Below are 25,031 nucleotides of genomic sequence, written 5' to 3'. Positions count from 1 at the left end.
TGTCATGGAATATCTTGGTTTCTCCATCAATGTTAATTGAGAGTTTTGCAGGATACAGTAACCTGGGCTGGCATTTGTGTTCTCTTAGGGTCTGTATGACATCAGTCCAGGATCTTCTGGCCTTCATAGTTTCTGGCGAGAAGTCTGGTGTGATTCTGATAGGTCTGCCTTTATATGTTACTTGACCTTTTTCCCTTACTGCTTTTAATATTCTTTCTTTATTTTGTGCGTTTGGTGTTTTGACTATTATGTGATGGGAGGTGTTTCTTTTCTGGTCCAATCTATTTGGAGTTCTGTAGGCTTCTTGTATGCCTATGGGTATCTTTTCTTAGGTTAGGGAAGTTTTCTTCTATGATTTTGTTGAAGATATTTACTGGTCCTCTGAGCTGGGAGTCTTCACTCTCTTCTATACCTACTATCCTTAGGTTTGATCTTCTCATTGAGTCCTGGATTTCCTGTATGTTTTGGACCAGTAGCTTTTTCTCCTTTACATTATCTTTGACAGTTGAGTCAATGATTTCTATGGAATCTTCTGCTCCTGAGATTCTCTCTTCCATCTCTTGTATTCTGTTGGTGAAGCGTGTATCTACAGCTCCTTGTCTCTTCGTTTGGTTTTCTATATCCAGGGTTGTTTCCATGTGTTCTTTCTTGATTGCTTCTATTTCCATTTTTAATTCCTTCAACTGTTTGATTGTGTTTTCCTGGAATTCTTTCAGGGATTTTTGTGTCTCCTCTCTATGGGCTTCTACTTGTTTATTTATGTTTTCCTGGACTTCTTTCAGGGATTTTTGTGTCTCCTCTCTATGGGCTTCTACTTGTTTATTTATGTTTTCCTGGAATTCTTTCAGGGATTTTTGCGATTCTTTCAGGCATTTTTGCGATTCCTCTCTGTAGGCTTCTACTTGTTCTCTAAGGGAGTTCTTCATGTCTTTCTTGAAGTCCTCCAGCATCATGATCAAAAATGATTTTGAAACTAGATCTTGCTTTTCTGGTGTGTTTGGATATTCCATGTTTGTTTTGATGGGAGAATTGGGCTCCGATGGTGCCATGTTGTCTTGGTTTCTGTTGCTTGGTTTCCTGCGCTTGCCTCTCGCCATCAGATTATCTCTAGTGTTACTTTGTTCTGCTATTTCTGACAGTGGCTAGACTGTCCTATAAGCCTGTGTGTCAGGAGTGCTGTAGACCTGTTTTCCTCTCTTTCAGTCAGTTATTGGGACAGAGTGTTCTGCTTTCGGGCGTGTAGTTTTTCCTCTCTACAGGTCTTCAGCTGTTCCTGTGGGCCTGTGTCTTGAGTTCACCAGGCAGCTTTCTTGCAGCAGAAAAGTTGGTCTTACCTGTGGTCCTGAGGCTCAAGTTCGCTCGTGGGGTGCTGCCCAGGGGCTCTCTGCAGCGGCAGCAACCAGGAAGACCTGTGCCGCCCCTTCCGGGAGCTTCAGTGCACCAGGGTTCCAGATGGTCTTTGGCTTTTTCCTCTGGCGTCCGAGATGTGTGTGCAGGGAGCAGTCTCTTCTGGTTTCCCAGGCTTGTCTGCCTCTCTGAAGGTTTAGCTCTCACTCCCACGGGATTTGGGTGCAGAGAACTGTTTATCTGGTCTGTTTCTTTCAGGTTCCGGTCTGTTCCTTTCAGGTTCTGGCGGTGTCTCAGGCAGGGGTCCTGCCGCTCCTGGGCCCTCCCCCACTGGAGCCCAGAGGCCTTATACAGTTTCCTCTTGGGCCAGGGATGTGGGCAGGGGTGAGCAGTGTTGGTGGTCTCTTCCGCTCTGCAGCCTCAGGAGTGCCCAGCTGACCAGGCGGTTGGGTCTCTCTCTCACCAAGTCTGGGAGCAGAGAGCTGCTGCGGGCCGGGATCTGCGGGTGTGGGACTCTCGGTAAACACAGAATGTGCCCGGTCCTAGAGAAATTCTGCTTCTGTGTCCCAAGCTCACCAGGCAGCTTTCTTGCAGCAGAAAATTTGTTCTTACCTGTGGTCCCGAGGCTCAGGTTCGCTCGTGGGGTTCTGCCCAGGGGCTCTCTGCAGCGGCAGCAACCAGGAAGACCTGTGCCGCCCCCAGGATGAGTTTTTAATATGATCTGCTGCTAACATATTTACACTGTCAAATCTTGTTTACATTTTTTGGATTTTTTTAATTTATATTTCAAATCTTGTTTACATTTTAAATTCTACTTTGTTCTAATTATCTGTTTCCTGAAGAGTCACAGAAGCAGATATTCCTAGAGTATTTTGGAGCCTTATTCTAAGTAGGAGACCCCTGGAATCTTTATGTGAGTCACAAGCTCTAGTGTACAAGGAATATCTTATTGTAGGGCAAGATAAGAATATTTTTTCCTAAATCCTATAGCAGTATTATGCATATGGCTTTACTGTTAAATCTTAGGAGAAGCATTTTTGGATTAAGGCATTGTCTTTCTTATAAACAATTAGTCAAATAACCCCAAGCAGTAAATATATTAAAATCCCTACAAACATCCAAAACACAGATTTGAGGACTAAAACTGAAAGACAGAAAGGCAGTTATTATAAAATGTGAAAAAGTTTTGTGATGTCTTTGTCATACAGCTATGTTTGCTGTTCCAATTACAAGTGAATGTGCCAGGCTTCCACATTTTCTCATTTGAATAAGAGATAAGAAGAAAAGTCACCCTTTGTAGGTAGATATGATTGCAAGTTTTTAAGTGCACTACACCTCATGATTCTCTCTGTGTTTCAGTTCCTTCAGCTTACCTATGGACCTTTTCATTCTACCTTGAATGATAATGAACAATTTCCCTATCTCTATCAGATGGCACCAAAGGACACATCACTAGCATTGGCAATTGTCTCCTTCATACTTTATTTCAACTGGAACTGGGTTGGGCTTTTCATCTCAGATGAGGATCAAGGCAATCGATTTCTCTCAGAGTTGAAAAAAGTGAGTGAAAGCAAAAAAATTTGCTTTGCCTTTGTGAGCATGATATCATTCTCTGAATTATTATTCCATCATAAAGTTGAAATGTACTACGACCAAATTGTGATGTCATCCACAAGTGTTATTATCATTTATGGGGAGGGAAACAGTATTACTGAGTTGAACTTCAGAATATGGGAATCTCCAGTTAAACACAGAATATGGGTCACCACAAAACAGTGGAATTTCCCTACCAGTAATAGAGATTTAACTCATGACACATTCTATGGGACTTTTACATTTCAACACCACCATGGTGAAATTTCTGGCTTTAATAATTTGGTACAGACATGGTATCAACTCAGAAGCACAGATTTATGTCAAGTAATGCCAGACTGGAAGTACTTAAACTATGAAGGTTCAGCATCTAACTGTGAAATACTGGAGAACTATACATCCGGTGCCTCATTGGAATGGCTATTGGAACAGAAGTTTGACATGGCCTTTAGTGATGACAGTTATAATATATATAATGCTGTGTATGCAATGGCCCATGCATTTCATGAGTTGAATCTGCAACAGGTTGATAATCAGGCAATAGACAATGAGAAAGGAGCCAGTTCTCACTGCTTGAAGGTGAGAACTTCTATTGGATGATGTTTGATGTCTTCAATTGCATAGTTATTTAAAATCTCTTAGATGATCACTCTAGATGAAATAGGAAATATTTTCCAAAATACATAGGTTTCTGAACATTTTTCCTAAAGAAGAACAAAATCTAGTGACTATAATAAATGTGAACACATATAGAAAAAGAAGACATAATTTATCAATGAAAATTTGTGGTGTCATACAGAGCACCCAAATATCCTTCAGCATAACCCTTCAAAATTTGATATAAAGAGTACTTCCTCATGAATTTTCTCTATGATGAGTTTTTATTTATATTTGTCAATTATATGGAAATCATTTGAAGGAATGGTTTTCACTAGGGTATTCCAGTGATTCTGCCCCCAGTGTAGGCTCTGATTAACTTACTTTGTTTTCTGAGAGTAATTAAGGAAGAAATAGTGTTGGTATTCAGTTCCATCTATATAAATATGTTTATATGTGTGAATTTATCTTTCTCACTATGCACTCGTATATGTGTTACTCTTTCTCTTCATCTATGTTTATATTTGTGTGGCTTTGTACTTACATGTTTATCTCTCTGTATGACTGTGGAAGTGAGCAACAATTTTTTCTATGTACGTATTTCTTTTGTATGTGTGATTTATGTTTGTAGGTTTTTAAATTGTGAATTTGTCAGAGTATTTATCTTTGTCTACCATTGTTTGTATTTCTTGAGTTCTTGGGTGTTTGTATGTGTTTATACATATTGGTATCTGCTTTTCTATATATGTGTCTCCCTTTTTTGTGCTTTGCTTGGTATTTGACTTCCTTTTTGTCAATAGGTGTGAGTATAAATTTTCTGTGTGTCATTATCATTCTGGGCTGGTATTATTGTATACCTCTCCCAGTGTGTTGCGCTCTCTCTCTCTCTCTCTCTCTCTCTCTCTCTCTCTCTCTGTCTTTCTGTATGTGTTTGTGTATGTTTGTATGTGTGCCAGTGCAGTTAGTTTGTGTGATTTCATATCTGTGTTTTTAGTTGAGTGCATATGTATGTCTTTTTTTCTGAACGTTTACTTATGTATATAAACATGTATGTATATTTGTGTGTAAATAAGTATATAGAGTATATAGCTATATTATATGTGTGACTTGGAAAAGATGGGACCCCCTCTCCCCGTTAATGCATGTGTGTGTGTGTGTGTGTGTGTGTGTGTGTTGCATATCTCTGCTTGTTTCTATATTTTTATCTGCTTGTGTTTAGTAGTCTTCTTTGAGAGAACTGAAATTCTTGGAATACTATGATAATTTCATATATCCAATTATTCTTGTGATCTCTTTCATTCTTTAAATGACATTATAGACATTATAATTTAATGCTTGTCTTTTAGTTAAACTCCTTTCTGAGAAAGACTCACTTCACCAATCCTCTCGGTGACAAAGTGATTATGAAACAGAGAGAAATACTGCAGGAAGACTATGACATTTTTCATACTCAGTATTTCTCAGAACACCTTGGGATTAAGGTGAAGATAGGAAAGGTCAGCCAATATTTTAAACGTGATCAACACTTTCACTTATATGTAGACATGATTGAGTTGGCCACAGGAAGTAAAAAGGTGAGTGTGCACTAACTTAGTGATTTATAATACACAGCAGTAAATACTGTCGTGTGGAAACACTGCAACACATTCAAATAATATATTTCATCACATGAAGAACCAATTTCTAAGCTCCTGTGTTATGTTTCTATTTTTAATTTTTGACATTTTTAACATAAACTCTGACCATCTGTTTCTAGTGAATGGCATTTTTGACAATAAATGTTCTGAAGATCTCAGGAATTTTCAATAAAGATTTCTTGATAGAAACATATGCCCTGAAGAATTTTGTAAAGAAAGAAGCAATAAGAATTTAAAGGTAGTCTGTTGCTTTGAACAGGAGGAAAACAGTCATTTCTTAGACTTTCCATGGCCACTGCCCTCTTCCTCAGCAGACTCAAAATTTGTCATCATTTCCTACATTTTCTTTCTTTTATTTATTAGACATATTTCTTTACTTACATTTCAGATGTTATTCCAGTTTCCTATCCATAAGCCTCCATGCCCTCCCCCTCCCCCATAAAGGTATTCCCCTTATTCATCTCCCTTACTTCTTTCTCCCCATATTCCCCTGCACTTGGGGATCCAACCTTGGCAGGACCAAGGGCTTCCCCTTCCACTGGTGCCCCAATAAAGTTATTCTCTGCTACATATACAGGTGGAGCCCTGGGTCAGTCCACGTATAGTCTTTCGGTAGTGGTTTGGTCTCTGGAAGCTCTGGTTGTTGGAATTGTTTTTCTTATGGGGTTGCAAGCTCCTTCAACTCTTTCAATCCTTCCTCTAATTCCCCCCAAGGGGGTCCTGATCTCAGTTGAGTGGTTTGCTGCTAGTATTGACCTCTGTATTGGACATGCTCTGGATGTGTCTCTCAGAAGAGATCTATATCCGGTCCGTTTCAGCATGCATTTTTTAGTTTCAGCAATCTTATCTAGTTTTGGTGGGTGTACATATATGAGTCACATGTGGAGCAGGTTCTGAATGGTCGTTCCTTCAGTTGTTGCTCTAAACTTCGCTTCCATATCCCCTCCTATGGATATTTTTTCCCCTTTTAAGAAGGAGTGGGAGCATCCGCATTTTGGTCATCCTTCTTCTTGAGTATTGCATCTTGGGTAATTCGAGCATTTTGGCTAATATCTACTTATCAATGAATGCATACCAGGTGTGCTTTTCTGTGATTGAGTAACGTCACTTAGTATGATATTTTCTTTTTTTTAATTTGATATTTTTATTTATTTACATTTCAAATGTTATCCCCTTTCCCAGTTTCCTGTCCTATCCCATCCTTCTCCCCCTTCTTCTTTTTTATTTTTTTCTATCTTTATTTATTTTATTTTATTTTTATTAACTTGAGTATTTCTTTTTTTTTTATTAACTTGAGTATTTCTTATATACATTTCGAGTGTTATTCCCTTTCCCGGTTTCCGGGCAAACATCCCCCTCCCCCCTCCCCTTCCTTATGGGTGTTCCCCTCCCAACCCTCCCACCATTGCCGCCCTCCCCCCATAGACTAGTTCACTGGGGGTTCAGTCTTAGCAGGACCCAGGGCTTCCCCTTCCACTGGTGCTCTTACTAGGATATTCATTGCTACCTATGGGGTCAGAGTCAAGGGTCAGTCCATGTATAGTCTTTAGGTAGTGGCTTAGTCCCGGGAAGCTCTGGTTGCTTGGCATTGTTGTACTTTTGGGGTCTCGAGCCCCTTCAAGCTCTTCCAGTTCTTTCTCTGATTCCTTCAATAGGGGACCTATTCTCAGTTCAGTGGTTTGCTGCTGGCATTCGCCTCTGTATTTGCTGTATTCTGGCTGTGTCTCTCAGGAGCGATCTACATCTGGCTCCTGTCGGTCTGCACTTCTTTGCTTCATCCATCTTGTATAATTGGGTGGCTGTATATGTATGGGCCAAATGTGGGACAGGCTCTGAATGGGTGTTCCTTCAGTCTCTGTTTTAATCTTTGCCTCTCCCTTCCCTGCCAAGGGTATTCTTTTTCCTCATTTAAAGAAGGAGTGAAGCATTCACATTTTGATCATCCGTCTTGAGTTTCGTTTGTTCTAGGGATCTAGGGTAATTCAAGCATTTGGGCTAATAGCCACTTATCAATGAGTGCATACCATGTATGTCTTTCTGTGATTGGGTTAGCTCACTCAGGATGATATTTTCCAGTTCCAACCATTTGCCTACGAATTTCATAAACTTGTTGTTTTTGATAGCTGAGTAATATTCCATTGTGTAGATGTACCACATTTTCTGTATCCATTCCTCTGTTGAAGGGCATCTGGGTTCTTTCCAGCTTCTGGCTATTATAAATAAGGCTGTGATGAACATAGTGGAGCACGTGTCTCTTTTATATGTTGAGGCATCTTTTGGGTATATGCCCAAGAGAGGTACAGCTGGATCCTCAGGCAGTTCAATGTCCAATTTTCTGAGGAACCTCCAGACTGATTTCCAGAATGGTTTTACCAGTCTGCAATCCCACCAACAATGGAGGAGTGTTCCTCTTTCTCCACATCCTCACCAGCATCTGCTGTCACCTGAGTTTTTGATCTTAGCCAATCGCACTGGTGTGAGGTGAAATCTCAGGGTTGTTTTGATTTGCATTTCTCTTATGACTAAAGATGTTGAACATTTCTTTAGGTGTTTCTCAGCCATTCGGCATTCCTCAGCTGTGAATTCTTTGTTTAGCTCTGAACCCCATTTTTTAATAGGGTTATTTGTTTCCCTGCGGTCTAACTTCTTGAGTTCTTTGTATATTTTGGATATAAGGCCTCTATCTGTTGTAGGATTGGTAAAGATCTTTTCCCAATCTGTTGGTTGCCGTTTTGTCCTAACCACAGTGTCCTTTGCCTTACAGAAGCTTTGCAGTTTTATGAGATCCCATTTGTCTATTCTTGATCTTTGAGCATAAGCCATTGGTGTTTTGTTCAGGAAATTTTTTCCAGTGCCCATGTGTTCCAGATGCTTCCCTAGTTTTTCTTCTATTAGTTTGAGTGTGTCTGGTTTGATGTGGAGGTCCTTGATCCACTGGGACTTAAGCTTTGTACAGGGTGATAAGCATGGATCGATCTGCATTCTTCTACATGTTGCCCTCCAGTTGAACCAGCACCATTTGCTGAAAATGCTATCTTTTTTCCATTGGATGGTTTTGGCTCCTTTGTCAAAAATCAAGTGACCATAGGTGTGTGGGTTCATTTCTGGGTCTTCAATTCTATTCCATTGGTCTATCTGTCTGTCTCTGTACCAATACCATGCAGTTTTTATCACTATTGCTCTGTAGTACTGCTTGAGTTCAGGGATAGTGATTCCCCCTGAAGTCCTTTTATTGTTGAGGATAGCTTTAGCTATCCTGGGTTTTTTGTTATTCCAGATGAATTTGCAAATTGTTCTGTCTAACTCTTTGAAGAATTGGATTGGTATTTTGATGGGGATTGCATTGAATCTGTAGATTGCTTTTGGTAAAATGTCCATTTTTACTATATTAATCCTGCCAATCCATGAGCATGGGAGATCTTTCCATCTTCTGAGGTCTTCTTCAATTTCTTTCCTCAGTGTCTTGAAGTTCTTATTGTACAGATCTTTTACTTGCTTGGTTAAAGTCACACCGAGGTACTTTATATTATTTGGGTCTATTATGAAGGGTGTCGTTTCCCTAATTTCTTTCTCGGCTTGTTTCTCTTTTGTATAGAGGAAGGCAACTGATTTATTTGAGTTAATTTTATACCCAGCCACTTTGCTGAAGTTGTTTATCAGCTTTAGTAGTTCTCTGGTGGAACTTTTGGGATCACTTAAATATACTATCATGTCATCTGCAAATAGTGATATTTTGACCTCTTCTTTTCCGATCTGTATCCCTTTGATCTCCTTTTGTTGTCTGATTGCTCTGGCTAGAACTTCAAGAACTATATTGAATAAGTAGGGAGAGAGTGGGCAGCCTTGTCTAGTCCCTGATTTTAGTCGGATTGCTCCAAGTTTCTCTCCATTTAGTTTAATGTTAGCAACTGGTTTGCTGTATATGGCTTTTACTATGTTTAGGTATGGGCCTTGAATTCCTATTCTTTCCAGGACTTTTATCATGAAGGGGTGTTGAATTTTGTCAAATGCTTTCTCAGCATCTAATGAAATGATCATGTGGTTCTGTTCTTTCAGTTTGTTTATATAATGGATCACGTTGATGGTTTTCCGTATATTAAACCATCCCTGCATGCCTGGGATGAAGCCTACTTGATCATGGTGGATGATTGTTTTGATGTGCTCTTGAATTCGGTTTGCCAGAATTTTATTGAGTATTTTTGCGTCGATATTCATAAGGGAAATTGGTCTGAAGTTCTCTTTCTTTGTTGTGTCTTTGTGTGGTTTAGGTATAAGAGTAATTGTAGCTTCGTAGAAGGAATTCGGTAGGGCTCCATCTGTTTCAATTTTGTGGAATAGTTTGGATAATATTGGTATGAGGTCTTCTATGAAGGTTTGATAGAATTCTGCACTAAACCCATCTGGACCTGGGCTCCTTTTGGTTGGGAGACCTTTAATGACTGCTTCTATTTCCTTAGGAGTTATGGGGTTGTTTAACTGGTTTATCTGTTCCTGATTTAACTTTGATACCTGGTATCTGTCTAGGACATTGTCCATTTCCTGAAGATTTTCAAATTTTGTTGAATATAGGTTTTTATAGTAAGATCTGATGATTTTTTGAATTTCCTCTGAATCTGTAGTTATGTCTCCCTTTTCATTTCTGATTTTGTTAATTTGGACGCACTCTCTGTGTCCTCTCGTTAGTCTGGCTAAGGGTTTATCTATCTTGTTGATTTTCTCAAAGAACCAACTTTTGGTCCTGTTGATTCTTTCTATGGTCCTTTTTGTTTCTACTTGGTTGATTTCAGCTCTGAGTTTGATTATTTCCTGCCTTCTACTCCTCCTGGGTGTATTTGCTTCTTTTTGTTCTAGAGCTTTTAGGTGTGCTGTCAAGCTGCTGACATATGCTCTTTCCTGTTTCTTTCTGCAGGCACTCAGCGCTATGAGTTTTCCTCTTAGCACAGCTTTCATTGTGTCCCATAAGTTTGAGTATGTTGTATCTTCATTTTCATTAAATTCTAAAAAGTTTTTAATTTCTTTCTTTATTTCTTCCTTGACCAGGTTATCATTGAGTAGAGCATTGTTCAATTTCCACGTATATGTGGGCATTCTTCCCTTATTGTTATTGAAGACCAGTTTTAGGCCGTGGTGGTCCGATAGCACGCATGGGATTATTTCTCTCTTTTTTTACCTGTTGAGGCCCGTTTTTTGACTAATTATATGGTCAATTTTGGAGAAAGTACCATGAGGAGCTGAGAAGAAGGTATATCCTTTTCCTTTAGGATAGAATGTTCTATAAATATCCGTTAAGTCCATTTGGCTCATGACTTCTCTTAGTCTGTCGACATCACTGTTTAATTTCTGTTTCCATGATCTGTCCATTGATGAGAGTGGGGTGTTAAAATCTCCCACTATTATTGTGTGAGGTGCAATGTGTGTTTTGAGCTTTAGTAAGGTTTCTTTTACGTATGTAGGTGCCCATGTATTTGGGGCATAGATATTTAGGTATGAGAGTTCATCTTGGTGGATTTTTCCTTTGATGAATATGAAGTGTCCTTCCTTATCTTTTTTGATGACTTTTAGTTGGAAATTGATTTTATTTGATATTAGAATGGCTACTCCAGCTTGCTTCTTCTGACCATTTGCTTGGAAAGTTGTTTTCCAGCCTTTCACTCTGAGGTAGTGTCTGTCTTTGTCTCTGAGGTGTGTTTCCTGTAGGCAGCAGAATGCAGGGTCCTCGTTGCGTATCCAGTTTGTTAATCTATGTCTTTTTATTGGGGAGTTGAGGCCATTGATATTGAGAGATATTAAGGAATAGTGATTATTGCTTCCCTTTATATTCATATTTGGATGTGAGGTTATGTTTGTGTGCTTTCATTCTCTTTGTTTTGTTGCCAAGACGATTAGTTTCTTGCTTCTTGTAGGGTATAGCTTGCCTCCTTATGTTGGGCTTTACCATTTATTATCCTTTGTAGTGCTGGATTTGTAGAAAGATATTGTGTAAATTTGGTTTTGTCATGGAATATCTTGGTTTCTCCATCAATGTTAATTGAGAGTTTTGCTGGATACAGTAACCTGGGCTGGCATTTGTGTTCTCTTAGGGTCTGTATGACATCAGTCCAGTATCTTCTGGCCTTCATAGTTTCTGGCGAGAAGTCTGGTGTGATTCTGATAGGTCTCCCTTTATATGTTACTTGACCTTTTTCCCTTACTGCTTTTAATATTCTTTCTTTATTTTGTGCGTTTGGTGTTTTGACAATTATGTGACGGGAGGTGTTTCTTTTCTGGTCCAATCTATTTGGAGTTCTGTAGGCTTCTTGTATGCCTATGGGTATCTTTTCTTAGGTTAGGGAAGTTTTCTTCTATGATTTTGTTGAAGATATTTACTGGTCCTTTGAGCTGGGAGTCTTCACTCTCTTCTATACCTATTATCCTTAGGTTTGATCTTCTCATTGAGTCCTGGATTTCCTGTATGTTTTGGACCAGTAGCTTTTTCCGCTTTACATTATCTTTGACAGTTGAGTCAATGATTTCTATGGAATCTTCTGCTCCTGAGATTCTCTCTTCCATCTCTTGTATTCTGTTGGTGAAGCTTGTATCTACAGCTCCTTGTCTCTTCTTTTGGTTTTCTATATCCAGGGTTGTTTCCATGTGTTCTTTCTTGATTGCTTCTATTTCCATTTTTAATTCCTTCAACTGTTTGATTGTGTTTTCCTGGAATTCTTTCAGGGATTTTTGCCATTCCTCTCTGTAGGCTTCTACTTGTTTATTAATGATTTCCTGTGTTTCCCTAAGTGTGTTCATGTCTTTCTTGAAGTCCTCCAGCATCATGATCAAATATGATTTTGAAACTAGATCTTGCTTTTCTGGTGTGTTTGGATATTCCATGTTTGTTTTGGTGGGAGAATTGGGCTCCGATGATGGCATGCAGTCTTGGTTTTTGTTGCTTGGGTTCCTGCGCTTGCCTCTCGCCATCAGATTATCTCTAGTGTTACTTTGTTCTGCTATTTCTGACAGTGGCTAGACTGACCTATAAGCCTGTGTGTCAGGAGTGCTGTGGACCTGTTTTCCTCTCTTTCAGTCAGTTATGGGGACAGTGTGTTCTGCTTTCGGGCGTGTAGTTTTTCCTCTCTACAGGTCTTCAGCTGTTCCTGTGGGCCTGTGTCTTGAGTTCACCAGGCAGCTTTCTTGCAGCAGAAAAGTTGGTCTTACCTGTGGTCCCGAGGCTCAGGTTCGCTCGTGGGGTGCTGCCCAGGGGCTCTCTGCAGCGGCAGCAACCAGGAAGACCTGTGCCGCCCCTTCCGGGAGCTTCAGTGCACCAGGGTTCCAGATGGTCTTTGGCTTTTTCCTCTGGCGTCCGAGATGTGTGTGCAGGGAGCAGTCTCTTCTGGTTTCCCAGGCTTGTCTGCCTCTCTGAAGGTTTAGCTCTCCCTCCCACGGGATTTGGGTGCGGAGAACTGTTTATCCGGTCTGTTTCTTTCAGGTTCCGGTGGTGTCTCAGGCGCAGAGGTCCTGCAGCTCCTGGGCCCTCCCCCACGGGAGCCCAGAGGCCTTATACAGTTTCCTCTTGGGCCAGGGATGTGGGCAGGGTTGAGCAGTGTTGGTGGTCTCTTCCGCTCTGCAGCCTCAGGAGTGCCCACCTGACCAGGCGGTTGGGTCTCTCTCTCACCGGGTCTGGGAGCAGAGAGCTGCTGCGGGCCGGGATCCGCGGGTGTGGGACTTCCGGTAAACACAGAAAGTGCCCGGTCCTAGAGAAATTCTGCTTCCGTGTGTCCCAAGCTCACCAGGCAGCTTTCTTGCAGCAGAAAATTTGGTCTTACCTGTGGTCCCGAGGCTCAGGTTCGCTCGTGGGGTGCTGCCCAGGGGCTCTCTGCAGCGGCAGCAACCAGGAAGACCTGTGCCGCCCCTTCCGGGAGCTTCAGTGCACCAGGGTTCCAGATGGTCTTTGGCTTTTTCCTCTGGCGTCCGAGATGTGTGTGCAGGGAGCAGTCTCTTCTGGTTTCCCAGGCTTGTCTGCCTCTCTGAAGGTTTAGCTCTCCCTCCCACGGGATTTGGGTGCAGAGAACTCAACTTGAGTATTTCTTATATACATTTCAAGTGTTATTCCCTTTCCCGGTTTCCGGGCAAACATCCCCCTCCCCCCTCCCCTTCCTTATGGGTGTTCCCCTCCCAACCCTCCCCCCATTGCCGCCCTCCCCCCATAGTCTAGTTCACTGGGGGTTCAGTCTTAGCAGGACCCAGGGCTTCCCCTTCCACTGGTGCTCTTACTAGGATATTCATTGCTACCTATGGGGTCAGAGTCCAGGGTCAGTCCATGTATAGTCTTTAGGTAGTGGCTTAGTCCCTGGAAGCTCTGGTTGCTTGACATTGTTGTACTTTTGGGGTCTCGAGCCCCTTCAAGCTCTTCCAGTTCTTTCTCTGATTCCTTCAACGGGGGACCTATTCTCAGTTCAGTGGTTTGCTGCTGGCATTCGCCTCTGTATTTGCTGTATTCTGGCTGTGACTCTCAGGAGCGATCTACATCCGGCTCCTGTCGGTCTGCACTTCTTTGCTTTATCCATCTTGTCTAATTGGGTGGCTGTATATGTATGGGCCACATGTGGGGCAGGCTCTGAATGGGTGTTCCTTCAGTCTCTGTTTTAATCTTTGCCTCTCCCTTCCCTGCCAAGGGTATTCTTTTTCCTCATTTAAAGAAGGAGTGAAGCATTCATATTTTGATCATCCGTCTTGAGTTTCGTTTGTTCTAGGGATCTAGGGTAATTCAAGCATTTGGGCTAATAGCCACTTATCAATGAGTGCATACCATGTATGTCTTTCTGTGATTGGGTTAGCTCACTCAGGATGATATTTTCCAGTTCCAACCATTTGCCTACGAATTTCATAAACTCGTTGTTTTTGATAGCTGAGTAATATTCCATTGTGTGGATGTACCACATTTTCTGTATCCATTCCTCTGTTGAAGGGCATCTGGGTTCTTTCCAGCTTCTGGCTATTATAAATAAGGCTGCGATGAACATAGTGGAGCACGTGTCTCTTTTATATGTTGAGGCATCTTTTGGGTATATGCCCAAGAGAGGTATAGCTGGATCCTCAGGCAGTTCAATGTCTAATTTTCTGAGGAACCTCCAGACTGATTTCCAGAATGGTTTTACCAGTCTGCAATCCCACCAACAATGGAGGAGTGTTCCTCTTTCTCCACATCCTCGCCAGCATCTGCTGTCACCTGAGTTTTTGATCTTAGCCATTCTCACTGGTGTGAGGTGAAATCTCAGGGTTGTTTTGATTTGCATTTCCCTTATGACTAAAGATGTTGAACATTTCTTTAGGTGTTTCTCAGCCATTCGGCATTCCTCAGCTGTGAATTCTTTGTTTAGCTCTGAACCCCATTTTTTAATAGGGTTATTTGTTTCCCTGCGGTCTAACTTCTTGAGTTCTTTGTATATTTTGGATATAAGGCCTCTATCTGTTGTAGGATTGGTAAAGATCTTTTCCCAATCTGTTGGTTGCCGTTTTGTCCTAACCACAGTGTCCTTTGCCTTACAAAAGCTTTGCAGTTTTATGAGATCCCATTTGTCGATTCTTGATCTTAGAGCATAAGCCATTGGTGTTTTGTTCAGGAAATTTTTTCCAGTGCCTATGTGTTCCAGATGCTTCCCTAGTTTTTCTTCTATTAGTTTGAGTGTGTCTGGTTTGATGTGGAGGTCCTTGATCCACTTGGACATAAGCTGTGTACAGGGTGATAAGGATGGATCGATCTGCATTCTTCTACATGTTGACCTCCAGTTGAACCAGCACCATTTGCTGAAAATGCTATCTTTTTTCCATTGGATGGTTTTGGCTCCTTTGTCAAAAATCAAGTGACCATAGGTGTGTGGGTTCATTTCTGGGTCTTCAATTCTATTCCATTGGTCAATCTGTCTGTCTCTGTACCAATACCATGCAGTTTTTATCACTATTGCTCTGTAATACTGCTTGAGTTCAGGGATAGTGATTCCCCCTGAAGTCCTTTTATTGTTGAGGATAGCTTTAGCTATCCTGGGTTTTTTGTTATTCCAGATGAATTTGCAAATTGTTCTGTCTAACTCTTTGAAGAATTGGATTGGTATTTTGATGGGGATTGCATTGAATCTGTAGATTGCTTTTGGTAAAATGTCCATTTTTACTATATTAATCCTGCCAATCCATGAGCATGGGAGATCTTTCCATCTTCTGAGGTCTTCTTCAATTTCTTTCCTCAGTGTCTTGAAGTTCTTATTTTACAGATCTTTTACTTGCTTGGTTTAAGTCACACCGAGGTACTTTATATTATTTGGGTCTATTATGAAGAGTGTCGTTTCCCTAATTTCTTTCTCGGCTTGTTTCTCTTTTGTATAGAGGAAGGCAACTGATTTATTTGAGTTAATTTTATACCCAGCCACTTTGCTGAAGTTGTTTATCAGCTTTAGTAGTTCTCTGGTGGAACTTTTGGGATCACTTAAATATACTATCATGTCATCTGCAAATAGTGATATTTTGACCTCTTCTTTTCCGATCTGTATCCCTTTGATCTCCTTTTGTTGTCTGATTGCTCTGGCTAGAACTTCAAGAACTATATTGAATAAGTAGGGAGAGAGTGGGCAGCCTTGTCTAGTCCCTGATTTTAGTGGGATTGCTTCAAGTTTCTCTCCATTTAGTTTAATGTTAGCAACTGGTTTGCTGTATATGGCTTATAGTATGTTTAGGTATGGGCCTTGAATTCTTATTCTTTCCAGGACTTTTATCATGAAGGGGTGTTGAATTTTGTCAAATGCTTTCTCAGCATCGAATGAAATGATCATGTGGTTCTGTTCTTTCAGTTTGTCTATATAATGGATCACGTTGATGGTTTTCCGTATATTAAACCATCCCTGCATGCCTGGGATGAAGCCTACTTGATCATGGTGGATGATTGTATTGATGTGCTCTTGAATTCGGTTTGCCAGAATTTTATTGAGTATTTTTGCGTCGATATTCATAAGGGAAATTGGTCTGAAGTTCTCTTTCTTTGTTGTGTCTTTTTGTGGTTTAGGTATAAGAGTAATTTTGGCTTCGTAGAAAGAATTCAGTAGTGCTCCATCTGTTTCAATTTTGTGGAATAGTTTGGATAATATTGGTATGAGGTCTTCTATGAAGGTTTGATAGAATTCTGCACTAAACCCGTCTGGACCTGGGCTCTTTTTGGTTGGGAGACCTTTAATGACTGCTTCTATTTCCTTAGGAGTTATGGGGTTGTTTAACTGGTTTATCTGTTCCTGATTTAACATTGATACCTGGTATCTGTCTAGGAAATTGTCCATTTTCTGAAGATTTTCAAGTTTTGTTGAATATAGGTTTTTATAGTAAGATCTGATGATTTTTTGAATTTCCTCTGAATCTGTAGTTATGTCTCCCTTTTCATTTCTGATTTTGTTAATTTGGACGCACTCTCTGTGTCCTCTCGTTAGTCTGGCTAAGGGTTTATCTATCTTGTTGATTTTATCAATGAACCAACTTTTGGTTCTGTTGATTCTTTCTATGGTCCTTTTTGTTTCTACTTGGTTGATTTCAGCTCTGAGTTTGATTATTTCCTGCCTTCTACTCCTCCTGGGTGTATTTGCTTCTTTTTGTTCTAGAGCTTTTAGGTGTGCTGTCAAGCTGCTGACATATGCTCTTTCCTGTTTCTTTCTGCAGGCACTCAGCGCTATGAGTTTTCCTCTTAGCACCTCTTTCATTGTGTCCCATAAGTTTGGGTATGTTGTACCTTCATTTTCATTAAATTCTAAAAATTTTTTAATTTTTTTCTTTATTTCTTCCTTGACCAGGTTATCATTGAGTAGAGCATTGTTCAATTTCCAAGTATATGTGGGCATTCTTCCCTTATTGTTATTGAAGACCAGTTTTAGGCCTTGGTGGTCCGACAGCACGCATGGGATTATTTCTATCTTTCTGTACCTGTTGAGGCCCGTTTTTTGACCAATTATATGGTCAGTTTTGGAGAAAGTACCATGAGGAGCTGAGAAGAAGGTATATCCTTTTGCTTTAGGATAAAATGTTCTATAAATATCCATTAAGTCCATTTGGCTCATGACTTCTCTTAGTCTGTCGACATCACTGTTTATTTTCTGTTTCCATGATCTGTCCATTGATGAGAGTGGGGTGTTAAAATCTCCCACTATTATTGTGTGAGGTGCAATGTGTGTTTTGAGCTTTAGTAAGGTTTCTTTTATGTATGTAGGTGCCCTTGTATTTGGGGCATAGATATTTAGGATTGCGAGTTCATCTTGGTGTATTTTTCCTTTGATGAATATGAAGTGTCCTTCCTTATCTTTTTTGATGACTTTTAGTTGGAAATTGATTTTATTTGATATTAGAATGGCTACTCCAGCTTGCTTCTTCTGACCATTTGCTTGGAAAGTTGTTTTCTAGCCTTTCACTCTGAGGTAGTGTCTGTCTTTGTCTCTGAGGTGTGTTTCCTGTAGGCAGCAGAATGCAGGGTCCTCGTTGTGTATCCAGTTTGTTAATCTATGTCTTTTTATTGGGGAGTTGAGGCCATTGATATTGAGAGATATTAAGGAATAGTGATTATTGTTTCCCGTTATATTCATATTTGGATGTGAGGTTATGTTTGTGTGCTTTCATTCTCTTTGTTTTGTTGCCAAGACGATTAGTTTCTTGCTTCTTGTAGGGTATAGCTTGCCTCCTTATGTTGGGCTTTACCATTTATTATCCTTTGTAGTGCTGGATTTGTAGAAAGATATTGCGTAAATTTGGTTTTGTCATGGAATATCTTGGTTTCTCCATCAATGTTAATTGAGACTTTTGCAGGATACAGTAACCTGGGCTGGCATTTGTGTTCTCTTAGGGTCTGTATGACATCAGTCCAGGAACTTCTGGCCTTCATAGTTTCTGGCGAGAAGTCTGGTGTGATTCTGATAGGTCTGCCTTTATATGTTACTTGACCTTTTTCCCTTACTGCTTTTAATATTCTTTCTTTATTTTGTGCGTTTGGTGTTTTGACTATTATGTGATGGGAGGTGTTTCTTTTCTGGTCCAATCTATTTGGAGTTCTGTAGGCTTCTTGTATGCCTATGGGTATCTCTTTTTTTAGATTAGGGAAGTTTTCTTCTATGATTTTGTTGAAGATATTTACTGGTCCTTTGAGCTGGGAGTCTTCACTCTCTTCTATACCTATTATCCTTAGGTTTGATCTTCTCATTGAGTCCTGGATTTCCTGTATGTTTTGGACCAGTAGCTTTTTCCGCTTTACATTATCTTTGACAGTTGAGTCAATGATTTCTATGGAATCTTCTGCTCCTGAGATTCTCTCTTCCATCTCTTGTATTCTGTTGGTGAAGCTTGTATCTACAGCTCCTTGTCTCTTCTTTTGGTTTTCTATATCCAGGGTTGTTTCCATGTGTTCTTTCTTGATTGCTTCTATTTCCATTTTTAATTCCTTCAACTGTTTGATTGTGTTTTCCTGGAATTCTTTCAGGGATTTTTGTGTCTCCTCTCTATGGGCTTCTACTTGTTTATTTATGTTTCCTGGAATTCTTTCAGGGATTTTTGTGTCTCCTCTCTATGGGCTTCTACTTGTTTATTTATGTTTTCCTGGAATTCTTTCAGGCATTTTTGCGATTCCTCTCTGTAGGCTTCTACTTTTTCTCTAAGGGAGTTCTTCACGTCTTTCTTAAAGTCCTCCAGCATCATGATCAAAAATGGTTTTGAAAGTAGATCTTGCTTTTCTGGTGTGTTTGGATATTCCATGTTCGTTTTGATGGGAGAATTGGGCTCCGATGGTGCCATGTAGTCTTGATTTCTGTTGCTTGGGTTCCTGCGCTTGCCTCTCGCCATCAGATTATCTCTAGTGTTACTTTGTTCTGCTATTTCTGACAGTGGCTAGACTGTCCTATAAGCCTGTGTGTCAGGAGTGCTGTAGACCTGTTTTCCTCTCTTTCAGTCAGTTATGGGGACAGAGTGTTCTGCTTTCCGGCGTGTAGTTTTTCCTCTCTACAGGTCTTCAGCTGTTCCTGTGGGCCTGTGTCTTGAGTTCACCAGGCAGCTTTCTTGCAGCAGAAAATTTGGTCTTACCTGTGATCCCGAGGCTCAAGTTCGCTCGTGGGGTGCTGCCCACGGGCTCTCTGTAGCGGCAGCAACCAGAAAGACCTGTGCCGCCCCTTCCGGGAGCTTCAGTGCACCAGGGTTTCAGATGGTCTTTGGCTTTTTCCTCTGGCGTCCGAGATGTGTGTGCAGAGAGCAGTCTCTTCTGGTTTCCCAGGCTTGTCTGCCTCTCTGAAGGTTTAGCTCTCCCTCCCACGGGATTTGGGTGCAGAGAACTGTTTATCCGGTCTGTTTCCTTCAGGTTCCGGTGGTGTCTCAGGCAGGGGTCCTGTCGCTCCTGGGCCCTCCCCCACGGGAGCCCAGAGGCCTTATACAGTTTCCTCCTGGGCCAGGGATGTGGGCAGGAGTGAGCAGTGTTGGTGGTCTCTTCCACTCTGCAGCCTCAGGAGTGCCCACCTGACCAGGCGGTTGGGTCTCTCTCTCATGGGGTCTGGGAGCAGAGAGCTGCTGTGGGCCGGGATCCGAGTGTGTGGGACTTCCGGTAAACACAGAACGTGCCTGGTCCTAGAGGAATTCTGCTTCCGTGTGTCCCAAGCTCACCAGGCAGCTTTCTTGCAGCAGAAAAGTTGGTCTTACCTGTGGTCCCGAGGTCAAGTTCGCTCGTGGGGTGCTGCCCACGGGCTCTCTGCAGCGGCAGCAACCAGGAAGATATGCGCCGCCCCTTCCGGGAGCTTCAGTGCACCAGGGTTCCAGATGGTCTTTGGCTTTTTCCTCTGACGTCCGAGATGTGTGTGCAGAGAGCAGTCTCTTCTGGTTTCCCAGGCTTGTCTGCCTCTCTGAAGGTTTAGCTCTCCCTCCCACGGGATTTGGGTGCAGAGAACTGTTTATCCCGTCTGTTTCCTTCAGGTTCCGGCGGTCAGTATGATATTTTCTAGTTCACTTTATTTGCCTATGAATTTCATGAAGTCATTGATTTGATAACTGAGTAGTACTCCATTGTATATGTACCACATTTTTTGAATCTATTCCTCTGTTGAATGGCATCTGGGTTCTTTCCAGCCTCTGGCTATTATATATAAGGCTCCTATGAACAGAGTGGAGCATGTGTCTTTGTGTATGTTGGAGCATCTTTTGGGTATGTGTCCAAGAGAGGTATAGCTGGGTCCTCAGGTAGTGCAATGTTCAATTTTCTGAGGAACTTCCAGACTGATTTCCAGAGTGGTTGTACCTGTTTGCAATGCCACCAACAATGGAGTAGTGTTCTTCTTTCTTCATATTCTCGCCAGCACCTCCTGTCACCTGAGATTTTTATCTTAGCCTTTCTGACTGGTGTGAGGTGGAATCTCAGGGTTGTTTTGATTTGAATTTCCCTGATGAACAAGGATGTTGAACATTTCTTTAGGCGAATTTTGGCCATTCGACATTCGTTACCTGAGAATGTTTTGTTTAGCTCTGTACCCCATTTTTAAAATAAGGTTATTTGAATTTTTGACGTATGTTTACTAACACTTTGAAGATTTCATATGTGTATAAAATATACTTTTGTCACATCACAACCATTTTCTGAAATTTAATGAATATAAAACTGCACTTCACCACTGTTTGATATTCTTTCCTTAAACTGAACAATATTCTCTTCATATAATTTTTGTTATTACACAGTCGTCTCCTCCCTTATCTGAAACCTCTGACAGAGATGTTGATAAGAGTGAGACTAATGTTACAGTGATGAAATACTTGGAGTCATAATATCTAGCCTTGTCATTATACCCCAAAATGTTTTGCCATATAATAGTAGGATATTAACAAAGTTCACAAGTAAACACAATTACAGAAATTCATATCATAAAACATTATTTTTAATAAGCTGAAGAACCCCTGCACACTTTTAAGTAAGGTAAACAAAATGTCAAGAGAACAAATAGACAGCACTTGAATAACAAATAAATGAGTATTAAAGCAAATCAAATACAGCAATTAAAACAACCAGACAAAAATAACATATTTTTCATTTATAATTAAATATTTTTGGTAATGTTCTCTAAATAAAATCAAACAACAAGTCTGATTTATTTTTAAGGGATTCCTTAGTTGTCTGCAAAGGGTAAAGAAACTCAATTACAGGAAAGAGGAGAACTTTCCTTTATAAAAAATGGAGGCAACATTATAATATGTAATATGTAATAAGAGTGAAAAAGGGGAGTTAGCGAACTCTACTTTTGATGTATATGCATGAAATAATTATTGACTAAAAATTATCTACCAAAAAAACACAACATGCCACAGAAAGGTCATTCTGTGAGAATAGGAAAAATAAAATCCAGGATTGCAAGCCTGGTTCAACATATGCAGATCCATTAAATTAATACACCATACAATATAGAATATTATTTTCCAAAAATGTTCAGAAATGGCTCTAAGCCAAGCCCAGCATTAATTAAGAGTTAAAGAAACAAAACAATACAAGTGATAGGACAGAAGGAACACATATTGATATGATAACTTTTCTTCACAAATCCATCAAGAGTACTATAACAAATGAAGAGAAAATTATTATATATGAAAGTTAGAAATAATGTCAAGTAGTTTTGTTGGTTCATGTTTTTATCCAAGCACTTTAGAGGCAGAGGCCTCAAAATCTCTTTCTGTTTCTTAACAGTCTTCCATATATTTTGAGTCCAACTCAGCCATATGTGATATGGAAACACTACCTTAAAATAAATTAACATAAAGTACAAAAGTATGCCCATTTTCCTTACTATAACTCAAAATAGTTTTTAAAATATTACAACATATTACCTTATAAACAAAATTTAAAGAAAATGATGGCTGAAAAAGAGAATTAGGTATTCTGATCTTCATTGAGAGTATTACTCTACTGATACTGCATGATAAGATCCTGTTTCAACAATATCAAAAACTTAGGAAGAATTCTTCAAATCTTCAATTAACTTGAAGCAATCAAATTTTTGTCCATTTTTTCCAGTATTTGCAGCCACTGTAAAGAATTTTGACCTCACAAAACACTCCATATTCAAGGTCTCTATACATTATTTTATCAGTTCCAACCATATTAAATCAATGTCTGCATATTCTGCTCTTTTATTATATATAGATTCTCAAACCTTGCAGTGCTAATTTATTCAAAGTTATAATTGTTATCTGTGATTTAAGGATATATTTTTCCTGATTCAACTGTCTTCAAATACTAACTTGCTTCACTGTTGTTTTAATTAAACTTTAATCATAAGGAAAGTGAGGAAAAAGAGTGATTGGACATATCGCTTATAGTCATAGAACTACAAGTGTGGATATCTGGAGACTGGAACTAAAGTATGGGGCTTAAAAGAATACTACTTACTGACTCTACTGCCCACATTAAGATGTGCACTCTTAAATCAATTACCAATTTAGAAAGTGCTTCAAAGCTATGATAAGGACAAGCTAGTGTTGGCTGAGAACATATCTCAATTAAAGTTCCCTCTGTCTTTTCACTGTACTTAGCTTCAAATTGAAAGTAATTAACTAAAAACATCCAGTTGCAATCTCTGTAGTTATTGCACACAACTCACTATCATCTTGTTTTCCTGAATTACTAGACATTCAGAACTATTCAACTTTTCTTCAATGTCTTTCCAATATTCATAGTTGGTCATTAATCAATGGACAGGGTGAAATGTACTCAGTTGGTGTACATAAAATATGCTCATTGGATCTTTAATATAAAACACATGAAATAGCTAAAACTCAGTATCAGTATATGCCTACTTTTTCTCAGATGCCATCCTCTGTGTGCACTGAAGATTGTGGTCCAGGATTCAGAAGAATCTGGAAGGAGGGAATGGCAGCTTGCTGTTTTGTTTGCAAGCCCTGCCCTGAAAATGAAATTTCTAATGATACAAGTGAGTGTTTTCCTGCTCTGATAAATCCTGAAAATATACTTTTCTCCTGTACTACACTCAGAAGATGAAGTAAACCAAAAGAAAAATGCAAATATAAAATATATTATTTTCTAATTTACTAGTTGTAGATATAAAGCTCATTAACAAAATCCTGACCCAAATAAACAAACAAATAAACAAGCACATATATCTTATACCTTGAACCACATATTGATTCATTGCAAATTCATGGCAGATTATATTTTCAAATAAATACTTTAGAAAATAAAACCGCAATTTGAGGGAATTCACCACAAGGTATTCCCAGTAACTATTCTATTGTAAAACTACATGCACATTAGATTTTAGTCAGAATTTTTAAAAGAATTGATTTAGTCATATTTCATGAATTTATCTGTCTTACATATGATTATTCACACCACGTATATATAGGAGCTGATGAAGAACCAAGTATAATATCAAATCTACTGGACTAGGACATGAGAATGCTAGGTATAAAATTCATGTTCTCTGTATGATTAATATAGAAGACAAAAGTATTTTCAAATTTATGAGAAACTGCTAAGTATGTAATGTACTGAGGGCCATGTTCAAAGTCAGATGTGATATGAATCCAGGAAGTAGGGAATAAGAGTTGATCAATGATGTAGAATATATGACTTGACTCATACTCAGTATATTTATTACACACCATACCCAATATTAAAATAGGTATTTAGGGTTGACAAAATGCAATAAATCTATGCATAGCTTTTCAATTATATTGTCTTTCATTATATATAATGGACTAATGTTCTTAAAAGACATAGCATGCCTCTGAGATGGTTCAGCAGTTAAACCATGTGTTGCTAAGGCTTACAATCAAAGTTTATTCCCATGGTGGATTTTATAGAACCATGTAACCTACTCAAAAAATGTCTTTTGAAGTCATGCATTCCAACATAGACTATACTTGAAAATAATTTTTTTTATTAACTTGAGTATTTCTTATATACATTTCGAGTGTTATTCCCTTTCCCGGTATCCGGGCAAACATCCCCCTCCCTCCTCCCCTTCCTTATGGGTGTTCCCCTCCCAACCCTCCCCCCATTGCCGCCCCCACAGTCTAGTTCACTGGGGGTTCAGTCTTAGCAGGACCCAGGGCTTCCCCTTCCACTGGTGCTCTTACTAGGATATTCATTGCTACCTATGGGGTCAGAGTCCAGGGTCAGTCCATGTATAGTCTTTAGGTAGTGGCTTAGTCCCTGGAAGCTCTGGTTGCTTGGCATTGTTGTACATATGGGGTCTCGAGCCTCTTCAAGCTCTTCCAGTTCTTTCTCTGATTCCTTCAATGGGGGTCCTATTCTCAGTTCAGTGGTTTGCTGCTGGCATTCGCCTCTGTATTACTGTATTCTGGCTGTGTACTTCAGGAGCGATCTACATCCGGCTCCTGTCAGTCTGCACTTCTTTGCTTCATCCATCTTGTCTAATTGGGTGGCTGTATATGTATGGGCCACATGTGGGGCAGGCTCTGAATGGGTGTTCCTTCAGTCTCTGTTTTAATCTTTGCCTTTCCCTTCCCTGCCAAGGGTATTCTTTTTCCTCATTTAAAGAAGGAGTGAAGCATTCACAGAAAATAATTTTTAAAAGTATACTCAAAATGTTTTCGATGTTAAAACAAATAGGAATTAATATTTTCCTCAATGAATTCCACAAAAATTCCATAAAATGTTTTTTATTACATAAATTGCTCCTGTTTGTTCGATGTGTAATATCTGTACAGGTACACATATAAGCAAACAATACCCCTGTAGTTACATTTACATGCACTGTTGAGTCAGCTGACATGGGTGCTGGGATCTGAACTCAGGTTCTCTTGTAGAGCAACATATTCTTTTTAAGCTATTCCAACTTCTTAGTGTTTTATGCAACTTATGAAATA

General features: G+C 39.9%; 1 protein-coding gene across 2 annotated transcripts in view; it reads left to right on the top strand.

The window, feature by feature from the left end:
* Vom2r26 (vomeronasal 2 receptor, 26) overlaps positions 1–25,031 on the top strand; it is a 36,005-nt gene that overhangs the window by 8,940 nt on the left and 2,034 nt on the right. For both annotated transcript variants that reach the window (XM_087651563.1, NM_001099471.1), the window contains exons 3-5: positions 2,707–3,519; positions 4,884–5,111; positions 22,987–23,110. In XM_087651563.1, coding sequence (XP_087507689.1) covers positions 2,707–3,519; positions 4,884–5,111; positions 22,987–23,110 — 1,165 coding nt within the window. The remainder of the gene's footprint in view (positions 1–2,706; positions 3,520–4,883; positions 5,112–22,986; positions 23,111–25,031) is intronic.

This window comes from Rattus norvegicus, chromosome 1, assembly GCF_021556685.1.
Source record: "Rattus norvegicus strain SHRSP/BbbUtx chromosome 1, alternate assembly SHRSP_T2T, whole genome shotgun sequence".
Lineage (NCBI taxonomy): Eukaryota > Metazoa > Chordata > Mammalia > Rodentia > Muridae > Rattus > Rattus norvegicus.
This window is presented reverse-complemented; position numbering and strand designations above follow the sequence as displayed.